The 26,574-nt window shown below is 39.5% G+C and overlaps 1 protein-coding gene across 2 annotated transcripts; it reads left to right on the forward strand.

Moving 5' to 3' along the window:
• Positions 1–10: 10 nt before the first annotated feature.
• GEN1 (GEN1 Holliday junction 5' flap endonuclease) lies at positions 11–22,526 on the forward strand. 2 transcript variants are annotated; one of them, XM_065681675.1, is made up of 14 exons: positions 11–177; positions 3,088–3,285; positions 5,031–5,217; positions 6,325–6,501; positions 8,129–8,239; positions 11,052–11,125; positions 11,641–11,732; positions 12,520–12,670; positions 12,756–12,792; positions 12,895–12,975; positions 13,432–13,562; positions 18,515–18,576; positions 19,111–19,254; positions 19,483–22,526. In XM_065681675.1, the coding sequence occupies exons 2-14, from the start codon at positions 3,125–3,127 to the stop codon at positions 20,940–20,942; spliced, it is 2,868 nt and encodes a 955-aa protein (XP_065537747.1). In that variant the 5' UTR covers positions 11–177; positions 3,088–3,124; the 3' UTR covers positions 20,943–22,526. The 2 variants fall into 2 exon arrangements, with proteins under 2 accessions (XP_065537747.1, XP_065537748.1); XM_065681676.1 differs by lacking the exon at positions 11–177 and having other exon boundaries at positions 3,196–3,285; positions 5,081–5,217.
• Positions 22,527–26,574: the final 4,048 nt, after the last annotated feature.

Here is a 26,574-nt window from a genome sequence, read left to right on the forward strand (position 1 = left end):
CGCGCGACAGCCATTTTCACACCCCCCCCCCCCGCCTCAGGCGGAATGTTGCCGCACGACCGCCATTTTCGAGACGCGGGGCGGCTGCTGGCTCGTTCGGTTTGCTCCCCTTTGCTGTGGGGCCTCGGTAGCTGGTGAGCTCGGTGTCCCCGCGCCTCCTGGGGCTCTAACCGGGATGTAAGTTTCTACCGATGCCTCCCCCTCCCCCCTTTTCCCACTTCCTCCGCTGAAAGTGCCCCAGCCTTCCCTCCGTCAGCGTCCCCTCGCAGGCGGGCTGCAAGCCTGGAGCAGGGGTGATGGGCCCGCAGTCCCCAGCGGGCAGGGAGAGCCCTTCCGAAGGCTTCTCGCCTCTGAAGGGGTCAGGGAAAGCTCGGTCTCCATCTGTGCGGTGCGTTCTTACCGCAGGCTGGCATTAAGGCGGGAATTTTGAATGCTTGTGCTCGAGACGCCTGTGTGTTCTGTTACCTCGCTTTCAGGCAACCTCCCGTGTTCATTTTCATTGAGCGGAGGAGGAATCTGTAAATGCTGAAGCATGCCACTGCTGTGCTTCGGGTACTGGCGTTTAGAAGCAAAGCTGAGGCAGGTGCTGGGGTATCGCCGTAGAATGGAGGGAGTGGGAGGGTTGTTACAAACGTGTTGAGAGCTTTCTTTTTCTTTCGCCCTTTTTTATTTATTTGTTAAAGGCTTCTGCGTCAGACATAAAATATATGCTTGGCAGTCTTTGCAGATTAGCTTGGCAATGGGTGGAAGCATATCTGTGTGAAATTTCGCCATTAAATGTGTTCTGTAGTTACCTTCAAGTAACTGACTTTTCTGTCTGTGTAAAAAACTTTGTAGGATAAAATACATACTTAAACGCAATTTATAAAACATAAGAGCTGTGTTTTATAAAAGGACATACTGTCCTAAGTGAGAAATGGGAAGGTCTTTGAGTTTATATTTCCTGTTAATGATCTTGTAATAGCATAATGTCTTCAGTGACTTCAAAGTTCAGTCTTCCTACTTTGGAAGATACCATCTCTCTAAACACATCAGAGCTTTGTAATGAACAAAGCTTCTCAATAAAATCTGAGTAGACAGATCACTCTTATTAAAGGTAGTAGAGCTGTTTGTATAGAGGATCCAGTTATAAGTATTTTACAAAATATGCTCAAAAAAACAAAGACTAGTACGTCTCACAGGCTTTCATAACTCTGCCCCAGATATATACTGAAAGGGGCAAGGAAAACTTCGGTCCTTAAATAACAGTATTATCTCATAATGGGGAGAAATGGTCCTTTTTTGTAGTTTTCAAATTTTTATACTTATTTTTATTGATATTATTTCTAGTGTATGTCTTTTATATTAATTAAGTAGTGTGTGACAGTCCATAATAATATTTAGCAACCAAGTAATGCAAGGGATTTTTAAGAACTTGTGTTGATGCAAACTGGCAGGAACCAAATGCAAACATTAAAAAAGACGTTCCTTTTTCTCTCTTGTTAAATCTCACTGAAGCTGAGTATCACACTTGTCTTTTGAGAAGGGTTGGGTGCCTTTTGTTGGCCTCCCTTGTGCATCAGAGAAATTGACCATCCTGGACTTCAAGAAATTGTGCCATGTATTTGCACGTTTTATTTGTGTTTAACGCCTTTTATGTGCTTTAGGTGTCGCAATAGCAAAAGCAATACATGTATGTGTATGACTAAAATCAGGTTGAGTGACTGTAGTATGTAAATGGATTAGAGAAGCATGATTTCTGTTGAAATTAAGTCTTAATGTGAGAACTTGATTCAAAAACAACCTTCTCTGAATTTCAGCTACCTTGCTTTAAAACAATTCTGAGGTATAAAGCAACACACCCTATAAAGACAGGCTTGCTTGCTCTGGCAGACTGATGTGAAATGTGGAAGGCTGCTGAATTTAACGTGGTCGCTCTCACTAGAGGCCACAAGGTAGCATAGCTTCTCTGATGTCTTAAACTGATCGAGCGTGGGCAGCTACCCTATCCAATCACGGTTTATTCAGAGGAGGGTTTTGTTTTATCTTGAGTACACGGTAGTTCCAAAATCAGAAAGAGAGAAATACAAAACATTCCAGATTTCATTTGGTTTTTATCTTCTAATACTGGGGGAGAAGAGGGAAGAATAGAGAAATAAGCATGAGCAGACTTTGTACAATAAGAAAAAACCTAAATCTGGTAGTGTGGTAACATAGAGAACAGAGGTATAGAAGTAATGTTAAATAAGAGACAAAGAAATACACCACCTAATGGGTATATGTTTTCTGGTGTTCATTATAGGTAGTGCCAATCATACCATAACAGAATTAGATGGTCATAAACATACATGCTGCTGTGTTTCTGCAGTCACACCATTATAAATGGCAAAATGCTAGTTGGAAAGGACCTCTGGAGGTCATCAGTGGTGATTCCCTGCTCAGAGTAGGACTTCCACACCAGTAGTGAATTAAACTGGTAAGATAGTATGGTGGCTAGATGTTGAAAATCTCAAAAAACTGAGATTCTGTAACCTCTGGACAACCAGTGCTGCTGTACCCCTTGTAATTTTTTTTTCTTAAAGTCCAACTTGAATTTCCTGAACCAGAATCCGTGGTTGTTGACCGTCTTTATATCATTTTGGGATACTAAGGACAGTTCAAGTTTTGTTTTCATAGTAAGTATTCCTCAAGTAGCTCTAAGCTATTTCTGTTTGAACATAAACATTTTAGTGTGAGCCCTGCTACTCCAGATCAGGAAGTAATTCCCTCAAGAGGTGTGGTTTTCCTTAGTTTTTGCACAAAACTTGGATTGTGCGTGTGCAAGAGACAACACGAGATTTGGAAATGACTGACTTGCACACGTACACTGAGTTTGTTTTTATTTATGTTCAAGATATTAACAATGAAAATGTACAGCCCTAAGAAGGTATTTAGTAATAAACCATCTGTGAACTGGAGTCACTACACATTTGGAAGGCTTGATTGAAAGTGTTCTTGGCTCATAAAAGTAAAACTGATGATGACTAAATATTTATTTTCTGAGCCTCATGTTCATGATATGCTTCATACAGTATAATGAAAATATTTTATTTTGCTTGGTCTTCACAGCTAAAAGGTTCATGCTGACAATAAAGAAGCTACAAAAATGGGAGTGACTAATCTGTGGCAAATCCTTGAACCTGTGAGACAACCTGTCAACTTGACCAGTCTCAAAGGAAAAATGCTTGCTGTCGATTTAAGCTTGTGGGTTTGTGAAGCACAGACTGTTAAAAACATGATTGGAGTAGTTACCAAGCCACATCTGAGGTATGGTATCCATATAAGTTATTGTAGCCAGAAGTCTTGTAGCTGTTTAGGTATGACAGTTACTCCAAAGTTAAGACTGCCTCCAAAATGCACGAGTGTGTTGGCTTGCTATCACTTGTACTGTATACATAAAGGGTTTGAAGTGAAGATGCAGCCATAATGGCTGAATTCAGCTTAGTGCTTGGGTGCAAATATAAGTTCTTGGGCCCAGCCTGCCTTATCTTGAGGCCTCAACTGTAGATAAGCATGACATGGATTTAAGCAGAACCATATTTGTTTTACTGTGGTATAGCTCTGTATGATACACAGACTATCACGGAACACAGATCAATGTGTTAATTCCTATCTATCTATAAAGCTGTGTGATGGAAAGTAGTATGGGAGGTTAAACTGTTTATCACAACAGCTTGGATGCTAGTCAGTTCAGAGCATAGTGACGGCATGCATGCTTTATCCTGATCTGGCTTATAAATTAGAATTCTAGTTAGACACCATGTGGAATTAAATATGTTTAAATCGTTCTTCAAGCTTATGAACAATCTTGAAGGATATGTATATTTTTAATTTAAATGAATCGCATCTTAAGGGATGAGCAAGTATAAGCAGCTCTAACTTCACTGTTTTCTGCAAATGATGCTGACAAAAAGAAAAATATATACAAATTTTTGTAGATGTCATGTAATTAGTTAGCTCAAGAATCTCGAGTTACTGACTGCTGTTAGATGTTCCTGTGGCTTGTGTTGAATTCAGCTGATATGAAGTACCAGCATCTTCTGAGAATAATTTTTTATAATGTTGTACTTATGACACCAAATGAATAATTAACTATAGAACTTGAAGCATGACCAAAGTCATTACTTCCCTCTGATAGGATGTCCTGTGTGCAGCGGAATGGAAGCATCAGTCCAGATCTCTAATGCAGTCTTTCCAAAGGAAGGCAAGCAGACTTCCACAAAAAAAAAAAAAATGTTTTCAGGCAGTTAGAAATTGAACTGTTTTACTAAATATTTCACAGAAACTTATTGTAAGTGATATGTTTTTGTATCATTTATGAAAACAGAACTAGCCTCAACAGATCAGCTTATTCTTTTTTACCAATAGCAAATGTACTAAATTAAATCTAGACTAATGTCAGTCAATGTGATATAAATGTTTGGTCTGCTTCTTTTGAAAGATTGATACTGGAATTACAGGGAAGAGTATATGCTTTCTGATATTAACTGCTCTCAGTTTTACTGCTATAGACCAAATAGTTACTATTGTTCTCTTGCAAAATTCTGTCCATCAGCGATGCTGGTTTGCATATAGAATAGATTGGCATGGTAGTGGTATCTGTAAGTCCGTCTAATAACACAGAATTCAATCACTCAAGAATCGGGTGTACTGGTATTGATAGATTTGGGATGGAAATTTGATACAAAAGAATCAGTGTGGATATGTGTTCAGAAGCAGACTTTGGATATTGATTTGCTTTTTATTAAGCCCTTTATACTTGTTTATATTCTTGTTCTTTATGGTATTTCCTGGGGAATTTTGTAAAGCTGTTACAACTTCATAGTAAAAGAACGTCAACCAAAGGCAGGGATATAGATAAAAGGTTTGTTAGCTTGGGGGCGAAGAAATCGTAAAAGATGGAGAGAAAGCTAAGATTATTCCTGAGGTAGGCTGAGGGATTTAAGGGAAACATCTGAAGAAATCAAGCTTTACTAATTCTGCAGCTTATGGAGCACTTTGCTTTATTTCAGAAACCTCTTTTTTCGTATCTCTTTCTTAACATCAATGGGAATTAAACTAGTGTTTGTCATGGAAGGAGAGGCCCCCAGATTGAAAGCAGACACATTGAGTAAGAGGAATGAGATGCGCTATGGACCTTCAAATAAAGTTCAAGCTGCAAGAACAGGGAGATCTGTATTTAAAGCCATTCTGAAAGAGGTGAGTAATTGAGGCTGTGTTTCAGTATTTTTAATATGATGGGGAGAAATCTTAACCAAACTGAATACAAAAACTTGAAACAATTAGTAGTTTTCTACACAACACATTTCAACAGTATTTGGAGTTTTGAGGGAACACATACCATTGAAATTGGGCCTTCCAGCATCTGTTAACTGCTCTTGTAGAAGAGAGACAATATCAGAATAATTTCCTTGTTTCATGTTTGTGTGCATGTTATGGTGTAGTAAGCCATAGTCGTAATTGAGTGTTTATTAAAGAAATTCAACTTCCTGTTTCTTTTATAGTGTTATAATTGATAATTTTTTTCCTAGATTGGGGTGTATGTGAAAACAGGAACGTCCACAAAACTGTTTTGTAACACAGATCTATGATTTGGAAAACTAGCTTAATAGATAAGAGGATACACTTGTTGGAAAACTAATGGATTTGGCTAAAAGGAAGATTTGTATAGTCAGTTGTATAGATGATTGAGACAACTCTGGTTGCAAAGACCTCCTATTCAGTAGTTTTATTCTTCATTCTTTCTTGCAGATATTTAATAATTTTTGTCTATATGAAATTTTATGAATTAGAATTTCTAAATGCTCATGGCTTCAATAGATTGAATTTTTTACTGAAATTTGTAAGTAGTATATATAAGTATCTATCAGTATGTCTTATACTCTGTTCCAGTTTTACTACTGATAGTACTGTACTTTCATGCTTGATATTCCTGGGGAGTCTAGTGTCTGTTGAAAGATGTCTGTGCTAGCCCAGTATTCCTACTTGAATAAACAGCTTTGCTTCTCATAGGTAGATAGTCTTTTGTTACTTTTCTTTTGAAAACATCCCAAATACCTATTTAAAGTGTAAATGAGTAACCATTAATCATGCTGTGTTTTAGGTCCTGTGACTTTACTCTTGGATATTTCTTTCCACTGTTACAGTAGACTATATTTCTCCTGAAGTACTATTTGTATTGATGTAGTGTTCTATAAACAGTGCAACAGTAACAAGTTTTGTATATGCTCTGTCTGAGAAAACGCATGCTAGTAAGTGGATTTAATTCAGCATTCAGTCACTCTCCTTTTGGATTTCTTCTTTTAGTGTCTTGAACTGCTGGAGTGTTTAGGTGTCCCTTGGGTTCAAGCTGCTGGGGAAGCAGAGGCAATGTGTGCCTACCTAAATGCAGAAGGACTTGTTGACGGCTGCATTACCAATGATGGAGATGTCTTCTTATATGGAGCTCAAACAGTTTATAGGAACTTTGCGATGAATGCTAAGGTAGTGTACCTCATACTGTTCTCACCCTCTCTTTAGACTCTTCCCAAAAATGTAAAGAGAAAGAAGGGATTTGAAAAAATTACTTAGGTATTATTGTTTCATAGGTGAGTTTTTCTGAAATAGTATGTTTAAGACACAGACTTGATTCGTTAAGACGCTTGTTTGATTCATCGTCAATTTATGTATTGAATGTGAGAGCAAAACTACTGAATTGAAGAATATTTAGGTTATTGTCTGTGTTTGTAATGTCTAGTGATGCATAATATAAAGAGATGTAGCAGCCTTTGATTCCCACACCCTCTCCAGCCCCGTCCCCCTCCCCCTCTTTTCTCCTCTACAGTGGAGAATTTAGTGAAGTAATTGCTTCCTATAAATTTACCGTAAGGGCATATGGGAGCAGTCAGCCTCCTGGGTCTAATAAGTGTGTGCATGCTTGTGTCCTAAAGGTTTATTTTATTATGAATATACTTACAATTAATAAAATTAGTCTCCAGTTGAACATGAATAAGGTTTGATTGTAAATTTATATCATAATCAATTTATGACACCGAGCTGAAGTGTTCATTTGTTAGGAATGTATTTTTCCAGACCTGGCAAAAGGCAACCCCAAATTAATTTATATTTTTTCTCTGTATCATAGAAAGGAATGCATATGTTCTGTCTAGTGAATTTAACAAGAAAGTGGAGGAAAAGTGATACAGGGGTTGGAATTTTAAATAATGTTCAGTTGAAGGACTTGTTAAGAAAATGCTCCAGTAACAGGAGAAAAATCAATAGAAATAAAGTGCTATGAACAATTAACTTTTAAAAAAATCGAGTAGTTAAAGTTGATGGATGATGACTTGCTTTGATGGCACTGTGGGTTCTGTCTTGAACTGGTATGCTGTGTCATTTATCACCAAAAATGGAGGTGGCCTCAGTCTTTTAATGTACTTTGTTACTTACCTCAGTCAACACAAAAAAAAAATAATTTATGTGTTTGTCTGGCAGGGGCATCTCTTCCAGAGCACTGGATTATTTTGGGTTGTTGGCATGTGTGGTGGTTTTATTTTGCTGGGGGAGCGGGGAGCAGGGCATGGAGGCAATGTTCTATGTTTTGATTCATGTTAATCTTGGTTTCATGTTGTTGTGTTTGAGTCTCCCTACCCTTCAAAGTTTCAGGAGTTCCATAGCTCATGTCTAATATTCTACGTAACATTTTAATTATTTTTTCTTTTTTTACTCAAGTAGCACATTGAAATGTTTACATAGATTTTTAAAAACTGCAGTTCCTGAGATAACTTGCACAGCCGGTAGTACTGGATAATGTTAGTTTTGCCACACTTTTTCTACAGGTAGCAAACAATAACCCCTTGGCTTATTTTAAGCTTTTTTTTTAACAGCTGATGCCTATACTTAAAACATGAAATTCTATGACTGTTGTTGTTCATGTGTTGTCCATGAATAACTTTATAAAATTTAATTGACGCTTATTTTTTTTTTTCTCTCAGACCCATCTTAGGGGATAAACCCATTTGCTGCAGATGTGGGTGAATAGGGGTGGGTAAGCAATCACAACTGAATGTGACTCAGGGCAATTCCTTCCCTATGTTACAGAAATAACACATGCAGTGAATTTCTCTTGCAGGATCCACATCTTGACTGTTACACAATGTCTTCTATTAAGGAGAAGCTTGGTTGTGACAGAGAGTCTTTAATTGGGCTAGCTATTCTTCTAGGTTGTGATTATCTTCCAAAGGTAAGCAATATAGTTATTTTTTATTAGGTACTTACACTGCCTTGAAAATCAATAACTATGTCAAGGGTGATGTGTTCATGCTGACAAAACTGTATGCCGTGCATAATTACTGAGTTCTAGTTGAAGAAGATGCTTGGTAAATTGCTGTAAATTTTATTTGTGAGGGCTAAAAGATAATCAAAATGGTTCATGTACATTAATCTTTCTAAAGCTGTTATGCATTATTCCAGACTGGGTCTATAACTGAAGACAAAATTTTAGCTGTTGATTACACTGAGCAAAGTTGTGAAAACTCAATTGTTTGTGAGGATGCTTTGTAACTGTGTAAGTACGTTCCTGGCAGAGTAGTTGTGGAAGATGAGTTTTGTCTATGCTGCTTGGAAAACTTAGTAGTGATTGCTTTAACCTGTAGTTCTTAGTGTTGCCAGTTCTGGATGCAGTTTTGATGTATCCCCTTTTAGTTCTATTATTTGTAAATATTTATTGAAGAAGTCACCTACTTGAAAGTTTGCCCAATGAATGAAGTGAGAAGTATCTCATGCGTTACTACTTCACTGTTTTCTTTTTTTCCACTAGCTCTGGAATTTTTTGGGGTCTTTGAATAGAAGCTGTTGTAATGGCCATTTGAAGTGGAGAGGAAGTGGGATGAAACTTGATTTCTATACAGTCCATTGTACAGTGACTTTGGGCAATGGTTGCTCACATTCAAGCTTGCAGTGTATATCTAGTTATGCTTTAACTATATTGTGTTCCAGTTTGATAAAACTGTCATTTTAAACTAGCTGATAATGCTGAATCTCTTATTTTATTTTTTTCTTGTAAGACTTATTTCTGTTATAGAAAACTTTAAATAGTTGTTTATTATTATTATACATTTATTTTGTAAGAATTATGATAATAATAGGGAGTTTAAAAGCCTAGTGACTAATAAGTGGTTATTGTAATGGAAGTAGCAGCTCCCGGCATGCCAGGTTCTTGCATAGTCCTAAGGTGAAACAATTAGTAATGTCAGATAGGTATTTTGAGTTACTGCAGCCTAGTAAAGTGGATGATGATGCGTGAGCAAAGTGGATGAAGATAGAAACTTCTAACAAAAGCTGAATTACAGGAATGCATTGGAAAGGGGATTGGCAAAACAGAAAAATAAGAATACTACTCTATAATTGTACTTTGTTAAATATATATTAAGCTGATGCTTTCGTTGCAGAAGCTGACTCTCTACCCGAGTGTCTGGCTGCAGTCCAATGAGAACTCCTAATTGGTTTTGAATGTACGTTTATTTCACATGATTGCATATATCAGTTTGCCATTACAGCTGAAGAAAAATAAGATACGGATTTATTTGTAATAATGCTGTAGAAAGCACACGCAATACAATCTTTTTAGTCAACTATACTGATTTTTGGCAAAATAGGATTAAGATTGAAAGAGTAACTGGAAAAGCAGTATGTGCATTTTAAATCATGAAATATTTTGGATTAGGAGGGACCTTTGAAGCTAGCCCAACCCCCCTGCAATGAGTAGGACATTTTCAACTGGGTCAAGTTACTCAGAGCCCCATCCAACCTGATCTTGAATGTTTCCAGGGATGGGGCATCTACCACCTCCCTGGGCAACCTGTTGAATGTTTCACCAACCTCACATAAAAAAACTTCTTCCTTATATCTAATCTGAATATTTCCTCTTCTCGGTTTAAAAACATTTCCCCTAGCGCAACAGGCCCTACCCCTACTAAAGAGTCAGTTCCCATCTTTCTCGTAAGTCCTCTTTAACTACTGAAAGGCTTCAATAATTTCTCCCTGGACCTCCAGGCTGAACAACACCAGTTCTCACACTGGCTTCATAGGAAAGGTGTTCCAGCCTTTGGATCATTTTTCTGTTCCTTCTCTGGTTGTTTTGAATCAATTGATTTTTTTACTCCAGTATGTCTAGGGGTGTCCTGGTTTTGGCTGAGGTAGAGTTTATTTTCTTCCTAGTAGCTGGTACAGTGTTTTGGCTTTAGTATGAGAATAATGCATATAATACACTGATGCTTTTGTTGTTGGTTAGTGGTGCTTACCCTGACCAAGGACTTTTCAGTCTCTCATGCTCTGCCAATGAGGAAGGAGCACAAGAAGCCATGATACAGCAGCAATAGAACACCTGACCCAAACTAGCCAAAGGGGTATTCCATACCACAGCATGTCATGCTCAGTATATAAACTGAGGGGAGTTACCTGGAAAGGACTGATCACTGCTCTGGTCGGACTGGGTATTGGTCAACGGGTAGTGAGCAATTATATTGTGTATCACTTCAATTTTCTTTTTGTTTGTTTACACCCACACCCTCTCTTTCCCCCCCCTTCCCCTCCCATTTTATTATCATCACTGTTGTTATTATTGCTGTATTTTATTTCTGTTATTATACTGTTCTTATCTCCACACGAGTTTTTACCTTTTTTTCCTCCCCACCCCACGCAGGGGAGGAAGCGATGAGTGAGCGAGTGGCTGTATAGTACTTAGTTAAACCACAGCAAGGGGTTACTACAAAGTTCTGGATTTCAGTCTATAAGCTAGGTTCCAGAAAAGGAACCTTCAAGGCTGGTTGCAGAGGGCTCTAAACAACCTTATCTGTGTTACACTGGTAGTACAGTGTAGTATGTCACCTTCTCTGATGTTAGAACTTGGTTAGAATTTATTTTTCTTAATTTATTCTCAACATCTAGGATAATTTTTTCAGTTTTCGACTTAATGTTATGAGGGCAGTTTTTATGAAAATCTGAATACTTTTCTGGTTTTCATTAAATAACATTTCATATTTCTGTTTCTATAGGGCGTTCCAGGGGTTGGGAAGGTACAAGCTTTAAAGTTAATTGGGACTTTGCGAGGTCAAAACTTATTGCAAAGGTAAAATTAAAATTTAGGTTGTATGGTGATGTACTTTGATTTTATTCAAACTTGCAAGTATGTACTTCAGCTCCAAGATAGTTTGTAATGCTTCAGTTGGGGGGGGGGGGTGAGAGATTACCATGTTCTTTACATGTAAAATTGAACACAAATGAATTGTGTTTTACTAGGCAAGCTTCTTAATTGTTTTAAACATTAGTTGGTTCCTAGCTCTTGAGCTAGCTGATATACACTGATATATTGGAAAGGAAGTCATAGGGACTGATGAGAGACTTTCACTGGTTTTAGTAGGGTTCTGGATCAGGACATGAGATACCAAAGGCTTTCTCTGTTTGTTATCATAATGTGTGTATCTATACTAGAAATCCAACAATCATATAATGTACTGTAGAAAAAAGTCATTGTAGAAATTCCATTTTCATTGAAAAAAAATAAAGAAGATAATCCGTTTAATTAGAAAACTGCTTCTTTGATAGATCCAATATTTCTAAATCCTTTTAATATCGTCCTTTTAGATTTGAGCAATGGAAAGAACAATTTCAGTATGATAATAATCCACCTTTAGTTGTTAAAAGGGTAATTCACTGTTCTGAGTGCCATCATCCAGGTCAGTTTGAAGAGCGCTGAATTTTATTTCTAGCCTGATTATTTACTCTTTGTTTTGGGGAGGGGTAGGGGATTGGTTTGTTTTGGGGTGGGGATATTTCTATGAATAGCATTAAAAACTGCTTGTCATTCAGCTTGTGGGCTGTGTTCCTGTTTTCAGTATTATTTACATGTATCTTTATATATATAATTTGAGGCTGGGGACCACCTTTCTTCAAGTGTGAAGGTAGCTGATAGCAGATGGTATGTTACCACAATGCTGTTATGTGTTCCCAGATATTTGCGCTTTTAATACTATCAATGAAGAAAGTATGCTATACTGACAAGCAACTATTCCCTTAGTTGCCCAAGTTGGTCTTGTATCAAGAGGACTGAATCCGTTAGCGTTGCTGGGTTTTGCTGCAGTGTCTTAAAAAGAAATTAATCTTAAGGAACCTCATTTTGGTAGCATCTTTGAGCAGTAAACTCGTTCAAACCCATCACTTGGAGAAAGAAAAGCCTGTTTCAAATAAGTTACTTCTATTTGCTAGTTTGTCACAGACCACTTCTGTAGTCTTGGGTAATAAAGTTTTCAGCATAAGGTCTGAAACTGTTGGGGAAAATGTTTTCCAAAACCAAATGAGAGCTTGATTGTATTAGTTTTCATTGTAGATATATAAATACAGCTAATGCACTCAGATCAGCTTATAGCTGGTATTCATGTTAGATTCATACCTGTTCTAAGCTTTTGTATATTTGGAGATTTGGAAACCTCTTTTTGCCTCACACTTGTGCATCTGCTTCTATAGGATCATACAAGGAACATGGGTACAGTGGATGCAAATTCTGTGAAAGCACTAGATACTGCAAACCCAATGACTCCAAATACTGCTGCTCTTGTGAATGGCATCAGTTAGAGCGAGTGAAACAAGCAAGTGCAGTGGAGGACAGTATCAGAAAGTAGGAATGTCTTGAAAATTGAACTGCTTTTCCCTGCATTTTTTCCATTTATATTTGGTTCCTAACACATTTGTTTTACCTGCAGAAAAGCTAACAGTTGTGAGGGCTTTCCATTCTCTCAGGTAACAAACAAGCCTATTTAAATATTAAATATTTTTTATCAATTACTTGAAATTTCAGTTTTCTGCTTTCTCTTAAACTACCTCTTTTTGTTTTATCTCAAGGTCATCCAAGAGTTTCTTGTAAACAAGAATAAATTAATCAACATAAGGGAATGTCGAAGGCCAAATTTATTGTCATTTCAGGTATATAACAAAATACTGGACATTCAGCTCTGTAATTTTTTATTATTAAGTATTAATATTTTTATTAGTAGGGCAGGCATCTGATTTTTGAACTTCATTGGTAATTTTACTGGAAATAAGAATTAAATAATCTTGCTACAACTTCTTAATACACCTCATCTTTTTGAAAGCCTAATCAGTTGATATGAATGAATAGTTTGTGAAAAATCAGAATCATAGAAATATAAAATGGTTTGGGTTGAAAAGGACCTTAAGATCATCTAGTTCCAACCCTCCTGCCATGGAAAGGGTCAGCTCCCACTAGAAAGAGTACTCAGGAAAAAGGTCACTTGCTATTGTTTTGGTTTTCATTTTCCAGTATTACTCGCTACTACGTAGCTATCTAAGCATGCTAGCTAATAGAAACTTTTACAGTTTGGGATGGGATTTATTTTTTTTTTTTTTTAATGCTGACAGATATTTGCTTCTGAGAAGATGGAATGGAGCAAACATTACGCTTGTAAGAAACTGTTAGTACTACTGACATATTATGATATGATCCAGAGAAAATACGGTTACATGGATTCAAAACAAATGCATGCAATACGGTAAGGTAGCTTGATTTCTGGAACTTAATATGTTTTCTTCTGCTGATGGGTGGAAAATCATGGGGTTTTACTTTCTTTACAGAAATACAATACTTTTCTTCCATCTCTGTTTCAAGCTTATGCTCATTTTATAGAATCATAGAATCATAGAGATAAAAATTTAGATCAGAATGCCAATTCTTACACTGCTGCTGCACAAAGTAATACATACAGCAGTTTCGTGTCATTCTAACTGACAATGCCTGCTTTTTTCCTATGCTTACTTTCTATTCTCTTTCTTTGGATCTGCACATGAGATTTAGCAATATAGGATTGATCCTCTTCTCAGGTTCTTAAAAGAATGTGGTAGTCCAGGGAAGCCTTGGGTGCAACGTTCACGAGATGGTCGACTTTGAGATCCCCAGGACAGTGAGAAGAGCGTGTAGCAAGCTCACTGCCCTGGACTTCAAAAGAGCAGACTTTGGCCTCTTCAGGAACCTGCTTAGTAAGGTTCCATGGGATATAGCCCTGGAGGGCAGGGGGGCCCAAGACTCTTGGTTGATATTCAAGGATCAGCTGCTACAAGCTCAGGAGTGCTGCATACCAACTAGAAGGAAGTGTGGCAGAAGGGCCAGGAGACCTCCTTGGATGGATAAGGAGCCACTGAGGAAAATTCAAAGGAAAAAAGAGGCTTATAAAAAATGGAAGCAAGAAGAGGCGGCCTGGGTAGAGTACAGGGTTGTTGTCCGGGAAGCTAGGGACCAGGTTAGGAAGGCTAAGGCCCACTTAGAATTAAACCTAGCCAGAGATGTAAGGATAACAGGAAGGGATTCTACAGGTACGTAGCAAACAAAAAACAGACTAGGGACAGCACAGGCCCCCTGAGGAAGCTTTCAGGAGAACTGGCTACACAGGATTTGGAGAAGGCTGAGGTTCTGAATGACTTCTTTGCCTCAGTCTTCACTGGCAAAGGCTCTGACTGCACCACCCAGGTCTTAGAAAGTAGATGCAGGGGCTGTGAGAATGAAGACCTTGGGCCCACTGTAGGAGAGGATCTGGTTCGAGACCATCTTCAAAATCTGAATGCGCACAAGTCCATGGGACCTGATGAAATCCATCCGCGGGTCCTGAAGGAGCTGGCAAATAAGTTGCTAAGCCACTGGCCATCGTATTTGAAAAATCATGGCAGTCAGGTGAAGTTCCCGATGACTGGAAAAAGGGAAATATAACCCTCATTTTCAAGAAGGGGAAAATGGAAGACCCGGGGAATTACAGACCAGTCAGTCTCACCTCTGTGCCTGGTAAAATCTTGGAGCACATTCTCCTGGACAGCATGCTAAGGCATATGAAAAACAGCAAGGTGTTTGACAGCCAGCATGGCTTCACTAAGGGGAAATCCTGCCTGGCCGCTTTGGTGGCCTTCTATGATGGGGCTACAGAATTGATGGACAGGGGTAGAGCAGTTGATGTCATCTACCTGGACTTGTGCAAAGCCTTTGACACTGTCCCACACCACATCCTTCTCTCTAAATTGGAGAGAGATCAATTTGATGGATGGACCACTCGGTGGATAAAGAACTGGCTGGATGGCCACACACAAAGAGTTGTGGTCAACGGCTCAATGTCCGGCTGGAGACCGGTAACGAGTGGTGTCCCTCAGGGATCGGTGTTGGGACCGGTCTTGTTTAACATCTTCGTGGCTGACATGGACAGTGGGATTGAGTGCGCCCTCAGCAAGTTTGCCAATGACACCAAGCTGTGTGGTCCGGTCGATATGCTGGAGGGAAGGGATGCCATCCAGAGGGACCTTGACACGCTTGTAAGGTGGGCTGATGCCAACCTTATGAAGTTCAACCACAACAAGTACAAGGTGCTACACCTGGGTCAGAGCAATCCCAGGCACAGCTACAGGTTGGGCAGAGAAGTGATTCAGAGTGGCCCTGCAGAGAAGGACTTTGGGGTGCTGGTCGATGAGAAAATGAACATGAGCCGGCAGTGTGCGCTTGCAGCCCAGAAAGCCAACCATATCCTGGGCTGCATCAAAAGGAGTGTGACCAACAGGTCGAAGGAGGTGATCCTGCCCCTCTACTCTGCTCTTGTGAGACCTCACCTGGAGTATTGTGTGCAGTTCTGGTGTCCTCAACATAAAAAGGACATGGAACTGCTGGAACAGGAGGGCCACGAGGATGATTAGGGGACTGGAGCACCTCCCGTATGAAGATAGGCTGAGGAAGTTGGGGCTGTTCAGCCTGGAGAAGAGAAGGCTGCTGGGAGACCTCATAGCAGCCTTCCAGTACCTGAAGGGGGCCTATAGGGATGCTGGGGAGGGACTCTTCATCAGGGACTGTAGTGACAGGACAAGGGGTAACGGGTTAAAACTTAAACAGGGGATGTTCAGATTGGATATAAGGGGGAAATTCTTTCCCGTTAGAGTGGTGAGGCACTGGAATGGGTTGCCCATTGAGGTTGCGAGTGCTCCATCCCTGGCAGTGTTCAAGGCCAGGTTGGATGAAGCCTTGTGTGGGATGGTTTAGTGTGAGGTGTCCCTGCCCATGGCAGGGGGGTTGGAACTAGATGATCTTGAGGTCCTTTCCAACCCTAACTATTTTATGGTTCTATGACTTCTGTGATTCAAAATAAGAGCCTAGGCTTAGAAATGATCATCTGCAGATTCAGTCATGGGCTCTGATTTCTTACTGAACCTACTGACTGCAATTGTACTGTGTGTCTGATGAAATCATTGGCTTATGTTTCTATTCTGCTGTCTCTTCTTCTCAAAACAACACTTTAATTCAGGACTGCTGCATTAAGGAATATAAAAATGGCCAAGTATGCTGTTCCTAAAAATGGTTATGCAGGGAAAAAAAGAGAAGATAATCATGTGATTACTTTCCCTAGAATATTTTCCCATCATCTAGGATTCTGTTAATCAGAGGGTTTCTGAGCCATAGTTAGTATCTGCATATTCTACCAGACCTCTAATGTGTATATATATATATATATTTATTTTAATGATCTAATCTCCTTAAATTTATGTAAATTTCCATAATCTACCTGTTGGCAAATCTCAACTGCACTGTGTGAAGGAAATTGTGACTTATTTTAGTATCTGATGATCTCATTTTCAAAATGAAACCCAAATTCCCTCTTTCCCTCCAAATTCATGTATTGCAAGAAGGTTAGTAGATTTTCCATATTCTTTGATGCTGTTCAAGATTTTATAGACCTTAATTTTGGGGGACAGAAGTACAGTCTATAGCAATGTGAATAGGATCTCTTCTGTGTTGATGTGTCATAGTTTGTTAAATTGTTATTTGCAGAGAAGCTGTTCTATTCAGTGCTACCTTTAAAACAAGTGGAGAGACTGGGGGTTGCTTTTTAAACAGATTGGGTAGATGAATTGCCAGCATTTACCTTGATGTGCAAATTAATTGGCATACTCTGTTTATAACACTTTCTAGTGTTTCAAGAGTTTAAAAGACAGATAATGCATGCTCTAGAAGATTTCTTTTGTTAAGAAGTGTTTAAAAATGCAGTAATGATTCAGCAGGAGCCTCTTTACATGCAGGATACTATTAAACTGGAGTGTAGAAAATGATTGTAGTGTAGATAATGATTTTAGAAAATCTCATAAAGACTGACTGTCCCTCCTAAGCTCATGTATCTTCCTTCATGTTCTGATGCAAAAGATATAAGTGACCTTGTCTGGTCATTCAGAAAATTACTGTCTGTAGCAACAGCTTCACTGGGGATTTAGAATCAGAGAATCATTGAAGTGACTAGATGATCTTAAGGTCCTTTCCAACCCTAACTATTCTATGATTCTAAGTTGGAAAAGACCTTTAGGTTCATCAAGTCCAATCATTAATGCAGCACTGCCAAGTCTACCACTAAGCCATGTCCCCAGCTGCCACATCTACACATCTTTTAAATGCCTCCAGGGATAGTGACTTCACCATTTCCCTGGACAGCCTGTTCCAATGCTTGACAACCCTTTGCTGAATAAATTTTTCCTAATATCCAATCTAAACCTCCCCTGGCACAACTTGAGGCCATTTTCTCTCATCACCTGTTACTTGGGAGAAGAGACCAACACCCACCTTGCTGCAACCTCCTTTCAGGTAGTTGTAGGGAGCATTGAGGTCTCCCCTGGGCCTCCTTCTTCCAGACTAAACAACCCCAGTTCCCTCAGCCACTTCTCATAAATCATCTGCTCCAGACCCTTGGCCAGCTTTGCCCTTTTCTGGACATGCTCCAGCACCTCAATAGCCTTATAGTGAGGGGCCCAAAACTGAACACAGTATTCAAGGTGTGGCCTCACCAATGCCAAGTACAGGGGGACAATCCTAGTCCAGCTAGCCAGACCATTTCTGATACAAGCCAGGATGTTCTTGGCCACCTGGCCACTCTGCTGGCTCATATCAGGCAACACCCCCAAGAGGCCCAAAATTTAAGGTGTGGTGAAGAGTACCCCCATCCAAGCCATGAGCAGCCAGTTTCTCCTTGAGAATGCTGAGGGAAGAAGCATCAAAGGCTTTACTAAAGTCTAGGTAGACAACATCTATAGCCTCTCCATCGTCCACAAAGTGGGTCACCTTGTCATGGAAGGAGATCAGATTAGCTGAGCAGGAACTATCTTTCAGGTAGGTTAGTTGAAGATAGCAAACTGATGTTTGTACAAGTCTGTGTTATGGTTGTCTGTTTCAGAATAGCTTTTTGATTTCTTGTTATGCTCTAGTGATCTGTATCATTTAAAAAAGAGAAATGTTTCAGTGCTCAATTCTAGACCCTAAATTATACTGTGTAACTTATGTGAAGAAGCAGCATATTTTTTTAAAGGTGTATTTATTTTACTATTACAAGAATATTTTTTTCCTCTGAATCATTACAAATTAGAGCATTAAAATATATTTAGATATTTTCATTTCCTGTTTAAAAAAAATCTTTTAATGGCCGCCTTTTTGTTCTTACAGGATAGTCAAGACACGTGTTAAAAACGGAATTCCTTGCTTTGAAATTGAGTGGCAAAAACCAGGTTGGTCTTTTTCTATGTACATCATGGAAAAAAAACTTTTAATAGAAAAAGAGCATGCTTTAAAGAGAAGAACTTGATGCCATGAGGCAGAGAAACATGGGCTGGATTGGAAACTGTTCTATGAAAACAATAGAAAATATGCATCAAATTTCACATACTCTGAAAGTAAAATCAGTGCTTAAAAAAAATTATCTAGAAAACATGGGACTTCAGCTACTTCTTCTGGTACATTTTAATAAGATCTGGACTCTATTTTAATACAATACATTTAGAGTGAATCGTAGTTCACTCTAAATACCTGAAGTTGTTTCTGTTTCCTAGCTAGGTATTTTTCTGTGCTACAAACTCCTACCTTTAATCTGCTCAGGAAACTAGCAAAAAGAAAAAAGCTTTCCTTGCAGCTGAATCTCAAACGTTGTACTATTGACCTTTTTACATACCTTCTTTGTACTCAAATCTTTTGTTGTTTTTGTTACTGCTTACTTTGGTAGGTGTGTATATACATGTCTAATGTACATTCATTAATTATTTTAGAACATTATGTTGATGCAGAAGATGAGCCTGCAGAGCTGTTTGTAATCACAGTAGAAGAGGAGTCTTTGTTTCAGGCTGCTTATCCTGATATTGTTGCCCTTTATCAAGTGGAAAAGTCAGACGTTAGAAAAAAGAAACAGAAAAGTAAGTCCAAAAGCGTATTTCTTATGAACTTTTGGGTCTTAACTACATGAACCAAAAGTAACAAACATTTGTCCCACCATTGAACAACATCATATTTTGTCAAGATCAGGTCATATCTTGCAGGGACTGTGCTTTTATCTTACCATTTTATACTTGTAATACTAGGAAATCTGAACTGTGGTTAATACACCATTTTGATAGGCCCTTTTTCTCTTTTATTTTTTTCAGACAGAAAAGACAGACCAAAAGAAAAGGAATTATCAAATGTTTATGATGAAGTTACCAATCTTCTGTCTCAAATGAATTTGAAAACCAGATGTGGAATTGTTCCTGTGCAGGATTCCATGTTGGACAGAAAAACTCCCCCAGAAGATCAGCTACACCAGGGAAGTACTGAATCAAAAGATACAGTGTTAGCTGCAGCTTCCTGCATATCTACTGTTCAAAAGCCAGCATCAGCAGCTGTTCTTCCTCAGACTGCATCACGTTATTCGCTCTTACAGAGTACGGTGGCTGACTCATCTGTACTGCCAGCACAGTTTACTAAAAGTTCAGGGACGTCAACAGCTTCCTCTATAACATCTGGTCTACAGCTAAGCAGTATTGATTGGGAAGGAACCTTCTTCAGTGGTTCACCAGCACATGGGGATGATGCCCAAGATCCAGCAGCTAACTTAAGTACATGCATAAAACACTCATATCTACTGGATCATGAAACAGTGACAGATAGGTCAGAATATTCTGATGCTATGCAGTCTGATCAGCATCATTTGGATACTGCAGATGATTTGGTTTTGAATGATGCTGTGGGGCAACTTCAGAAGCAGTCTTTAACTGAGCAAATACTTGAGAAGACTTCCATGCTGTCGAAGCCTTTGTTGTCTACAGGTATAATGCAACTGGAGCCTTTGAAATGTCTTAAACAAACAGAAGAAACGTTGAATCTTGATGAAGATTACATCCCCTTCTCATGTCAGTTAAATAAAGTGGTGCAGGAAAGTAAAAACATGCTATCAGAAAACCACACAAAGGCTTCCGGTGTGCACATTTATCAAAATAAGTACAAAAGAGCTGACAGCCTGGCTGGAATTGTGCAGAAAGGCCATAATACAAGCAGTTCAACATCTCTAGCCCTCAGCGGGCAAACAACAGACACACTTCATCCTGGGTGTGAAATGCTTCAAGTGTCTCAAAAGCCAGCAGATGTTGTAACTGGCTGTCACATTGAAAAAGCTTTTATTCAAGCTACTTGGAAAACTTCTTTTAAGAAGAGTGTGTGTCAGAACAGGTGTTCTTCTAGTGAAGACAGTGATGATGGGAACATCAATAAAAAACAGATTTATGAGCAGCAGAAAAGGCAACTGAACCATGGTCAGTTTAAAAAACGTTTTAGGAAGAAAAGGAGTAATGTTTCTGGCAAAAGATCAAACAGTGACTCAGCCCTTATAATTGAAGGGAAGGAGAAACCAACCACTTCAAAAAAAGATGGTAATAGCTTCTCATTGCAAGTAACTCCAAAACCATCGTCTTTAAGGGATGTTAATTGTTTCCAAAGTCCAGAGCAGCCATTTGAGAGGTTGGGTTCTGGCCCCACACAGCAAGCCAAAAGTGCTGTTCTGTCTTATGCATGGGCAGACAGTCCCCTTCCCCTGTCTGAAAGACTAAAAGGAAGAATCCAAATCAATTAGGTTCTCCATAAAATACATCATGGTAACAACGACCTGTTAATCTTCAGTTCTTACAAAGTCCTTTCTCAAAACTTTTGCAGTATGATCTGTCAATTTTAAGTGGGCACAGGTCTGATGAATAGGAAGTGCTGTGAAATACCACATACTGGACCTTAAGTTTGAAACCAAAATGTTAGCAAAAGTCCAGATAGCTGATTATAGGCAAGTATGAGTTATGCTGGACTTGATTGTATTCTGAACTTGATACATAAGCATCAGCATACAGTATACAAGAGAACAGGGAGGTTTACATATGAAATAAGGGTTTTTCCACTGATTTTGTGTACAGATATTAGTACTTCTGCTTATAAAAACAGACTTACTAAAATAGTGCTGGCACTTCTGTTGGATATTCTTAAGACAAAGTGATAACAGCTCTTTCCAACTGAAATTTTCCATTCTGCTCCACTAACTTAATTTTGCTAGTTTTAAAATGGGTTTTGAAATCCTGGGATGCTGGTTGTATTGATTATCTCTGAAGGACGAGATAGAGATACACAGCAGATGTACCTTGCAGGGTAGCTAAATTTATATCTGCCATGCCCTATAATAAACTGTTCTTTGAGTGTGTGCATCTTCCAAAGAATGGAATAAGCAATGTAAGAATATTCTGGTTTTGTAGCTGCCATGTCTACTATGTAAGGAAATTTGATGGCTGTTTTAATCAAACATTTATAGTTTGGGGAATTTTTTTCTTTAATAAGATGTGAAATACCATCTGACGCTCCTACCAACTTACACTAGAATGAAGGGTAAGTTACAGAAATCTAATGATGATATGGCAGATTCTTCAAATAATATGTAAATGTTTGGTTTAAAAGGCAGAAGTTGAATACAATTACAATTTTGAAGGTGTTCTTCCTGCCTCTTTAATATAGAAGCAATCTCTGTTCATACATAAAAAAACTTGTCTTCAACAGCTTATTAGAAAATGCCTTCTTGCCTGTATTTAGGTGCTCATAAGTTTTTCTATGGACCAACCAGAAGGAAGGCCACTCTTACCAAGCATAACAGAAATTTAGTATATCCATGCCTTAATGAAAGTGTTTCTTCATAAAGGCCAAGGCTTAAAAAGTTGGGAAGCTAAATTCCAGAAGGTATAAGTAGCTTATAGATAATACAATCTATAATTAGCCAAAATGATAGTTTCTTATTTCCTCTGTGGGCAGATGGAGAACGCTTATTTATAGTTTATTTTCCAAATGAGAAATATATTACAGAAATCAGAAAAATCCAAAGTATTTTGAACTTATTTTCAGTTTTGAAGATGGTCGCTCTCTTCTGGAGACTCTTAATCACCCAGATGGTGTGAGAGGGTAGCTAGAAGAACAAAGTTTCTAAGGAGAGTAAGACTGGCAGGCACCTGGGGACTGTAAATGGAGAGATTTTCTTTATGCAGTGGTCAGTAGTGGGGAAATCAGACCATTTTTCTGGTGAAAAAACAAGGTTCTTTGTTATGTATGATTCTGTTTGTTGCTCCTGATTTTGAATCCTGAAAGCTGGAATCAGGAGTTTGAATTTTCTTTAATAAAAATACCAACATCATGTGAATGACCTCTCTGTTCCCTCCCAGCATACAGAATCACAGAATCCCAAGGGTTGGAAGGGACCTCAAAAGATCATCTAGTCCAACCCCCCTGCAAGAGCAGGGTAACCTACAGTATATCACACAGGAACTTGTCCAGGCGGGCCTTGAATATCTCCAGTGTAGGAGACTCCACAACCCCCCTGGGCAACCTGTTCCAGTGCTCTGTCACTCTTACAGTAAAGAAGTTCTTCCTGATGTTAACGTGGAACTTCCTATGCTCCAGTTTACACCCATTGCCCCTTGTCCTATCACTGGATATCACTGAAAAAAGCCTAGCTCCATCATCCTGACACTTATGTCCTCTTGTTTGAGGGATCATACAACTTCAGTGTGAGTTCCTGTGGTTTATGGTTTTCTTTTCAACTGGGGGGTAGGAGTGGGCATTAGAGGGTTTTTTGGTTGTTTTTTTAATCTGACTGGGATGACTGCTTTAGTGGATGATTCACTGAAAATACTGTGCCAGAATTATGACAGGTTTGTTTTTTGGATGACAGAAACCAGAAAGTAGATGTAAGATATTGAGAACTCTGGGGGGAGGGGCAGGAAAAGAGACTGTTGCTGATTATCACTACAAATTGACTTGGTTTCATAAGTACAGTTCAAGCATTAAAAAAAAAATAAATAAATATTTGTAGTGCATCTCAATTTTGGGCAAGTTTTCTGCTACTACTTCAGAAGCAGCAGTAGAAGTGAAAACAACTGTGTAGGATGCCCTCTCTTCTGTAGACCAGCCGGAGTACTTCACCTGGTTTGTGATTCATCAAATCTGCATCCCCCTAGCTTGACTGATTCCTGCAGAAATACAGGATAAATCTTAGCAGGATAAATGCCATTATAAATATCATTATTTCCACTTACAAACAGCATTAAATATCTGCTTAGATGTCACAAATATATTTAGCATAGCTTAACAAAGGAAACAGTGTTACTTGTGATTGTAACTTGCAGTTTCAGGGCCCATGAGGAATCAACAAGAAAGGAAGATAAATATTGTGTGTGTGGAATGTATCCTTAGAGAGCTAAGAAATACATAATGTAAAAAAGAAACAACCTATTCCTCAGTGTCTGTGTAGCACACTATTAAGCTACACATGCTCATTTTTCACTTGAAAATATGATTGAAATATTCATCACCATGAATATGCTTATCAAAAGGAAAAACTCGTTTTCATTGCTTTTACCAATTTATACTTCTTATATAGGATTGGTGACTCTTGCTAGTTAGCAAAGGAATTTCCTAATTTTAGAAGGGAGTCATTGAACTTTGAGGATTTGCACAGCCTTGCTTTTGTGCTCTTATGCCAAGAAAGATTCTTGAAAATGTGGTGGCGAAGGAGACTAATGGCAGCTGTTACTTGAGACAAGATAGTCTTTTCATGTCTAAAAAGGTGTCAAACCCCTGCCCTGTTATATCAGCAGATAAAAGGAAACTGTGGTTAGAATATTATTGAGAATTGTTATAAACCAAAGTGCTACTGACAAAACCGTAAACTTGGTGCTAGATTTAGCACTTTTTTTCTTCAGGAAACAAAACACTTTAACTGTTTCAAGAAAACAAAATTACGATGGGAGACAGAACCACTCTTTGCAGTTCTTTTGCTCATGTATCCTGCATTATAGCTGCATTAATACTGAACCTAATTTGAGTTAAAATTAATCACATATAAAACTAGTTCTTTAAACCCAAACCTTGCCTCCACCTCCATCCCAATTTGCCTTGACAGAATTTGAGAGATTTTGTCACTTTAAAGACCAAGCACAGCTGGAAAAAGGGACATACCTTTGAAAATTTTGCTCCATGAAAGCAGCTGCTTTGACTAAAATTCTGCCTGGTGGATATTTAAAGTGAATTAGCTGCCTGACTAAAATACAGTGAAGGAAAAGAAGCTAACTAGGGATATTTTTAATGCTAAGATGGTGTAGAAATAGCTGTATTTTAGCATTATATTTTGTTTTAAAATGGAGTTTGCTCTGCTAGATCACCCCCTCAGCGAAGCTTGAAGACAAGTTAATTGTCCTACCAAACACTCTTGACAAAGGTTGGATCCATTATGGGGTATGGGTATTTAGGACCTGGTGGGAGGAATTGTGAGCATGGTCTGCTTTGGATAAATTTGTGGGCAAACTTACTAGATGAGCCCTTAGGTGCTGCAGTCTTCCTGCATCCCAGCATCTCAGTGCTGCCCTGGGAGCGACAGCACATCACACAGACAGACAAGATACCCCAAACCCTCTAAACTGTCCAAGTTTTATCTGCTGCAAACATATTAAATTTGTGGCCTTGTTTCAGGTCAAAATCAGGCTGTCTTCCAGTCCAACATGAAAGCTAGGTCTCAGAGCAACTTTAGCCTTTTAAGCCTCTCTGTTGCTCAGCTCACTGCGATGTGTTGTAGGCATTTTCTTTGAATCTTTTGTGCTGGTGAGCTAAATCCACTGCTTGAACTGCAGCTGGGTGGAAAAGAGCACTGTGCTCGGGCTCAGATTCCCCAAAGCCTAGAGTTAAGCAGAACAAATTGCTCTGGGACGTAACAACCACATGCACACCTACTGCACAGGGGTTCTACAAGATTTTACCCAGACTCAAGCATTGCTAGTTTTCATAATTATTGAATGGTCTCTTTACCAAATAAGACCTGCCAGTCAGAAACGTGGGAGATGGTCTGTTTTCTTCTAATTATAGAATAGTTAGGGTTGGAAAGGACCTCAAGATCATCTAGTTCCAACCCCCCTGCCATGGACAGGGACACCTCACACTAAACCATCCCACACAAGGCTTCATCCAACCTGGCCTTGAACACCACCAGGGATGGAGCACTCACAACCTCCCTGGGCAACTGATTCCAGTGTCTCACCACCCTAACAGGAAAGAATTTCCTCCTTATATCCAATTTAAACTTCCCCTGTTTAAGTTTTAACCCGTTACCCCTTGTCCTGTCACTACAGTCCCTGACAAAGAGTCCCTCCCCAGCATCACTACAGGCCCCCTTCAGGTACTGGAAGGCTGCTATTAGGTCCCCACGCAGCCTTCTCTTCTCCAGGCTCAACAGCCCCAACTTCTTCAGCCTATCTTCATACGGGAGGTGCTCCAGTCCCCTGATCATCCTCTTGGCCCTCCTCTGGACTTGTTCCAACAGTTCCATGTTCCAGGACAACAGAACTGCACACAATACTCCAGGTGAGGTCTCACAAGAGCAGAGTAGAGGGGCAGGATCAGCTCCTTCGACCTGTTGGTCGCACTCCTTTTGATGCAGCCCAGGATACGGTTGGCTTTGTGGGCTGCAAGCGCACACTGCCGGCTCATGTTCATTTTCTCATTGACCAGCACCCCCAAGTCGTTCTCTGCCGGGCTGCTCTGAATCACTTCTCTGCCCAACCTGTAGCTGTGCCTGGGATTGCTCTGACCCAGGTGTAGCACCTTGTACTTGTTGTGGTTGAACTTCATAAGGTTGGCATCAGCCCACCTCACAAGCGTGTCAAGGTCCCTCTGGATGGCATCCCTTCCCTCCAGCGTATCAACCGGACCACACAGCTTGGTGTCATCGGCAAACTTGCTGAGGGCGCACTCGGATTGACACCCCAGTGTCCATGTCAGCCATGAAGATGTTAAATAAGACCGGTCCCAACACCGATCCCTGAGGGACACCACTCGTTACCGGTCTCCAGCCGGACATTGAGCCATTGACCACAACTCTTTGTGTGTGGCCATCCAGCCAGTTCTTTATCCACCGAGTGGTCCATCCATCAAATTGATCTCTCTCCAATTTAGAGAGAAGGATGTGGTGTGGGACAGTGTCAAAGGCTTTGCACAAGTCCAGGTAGATGACATCAACTGCTCTACCCCTGTCCATCAATTCTGTAGCCCCATCATAGAAGGCCACCAAAGCGGTCAGGCAGGATTTCCCCTTAGTGAAGCCATGCTGGCTGTCATCAAACACCTTGCTGTTTTTCATATGCCTTAGCATGCTGTCCAGGAGAATGTGTTCCAAGATTTTACCAGGCACAGAG

Source organism: Lathamus discolor, chromosome 5 (genome assembly GCF_037157495.1).
Source record: "Lathamus discolor isolate bLatDis1 chromosome 5, bLatDis1.hap1, whole genome shotgun sequence".
Taxonomy (NCBI): Eukaryota; Metazoa; Chordata; class Aves; order Psittaciformes; family Psittacidae; genus Lathamus; species Lathamus discolor.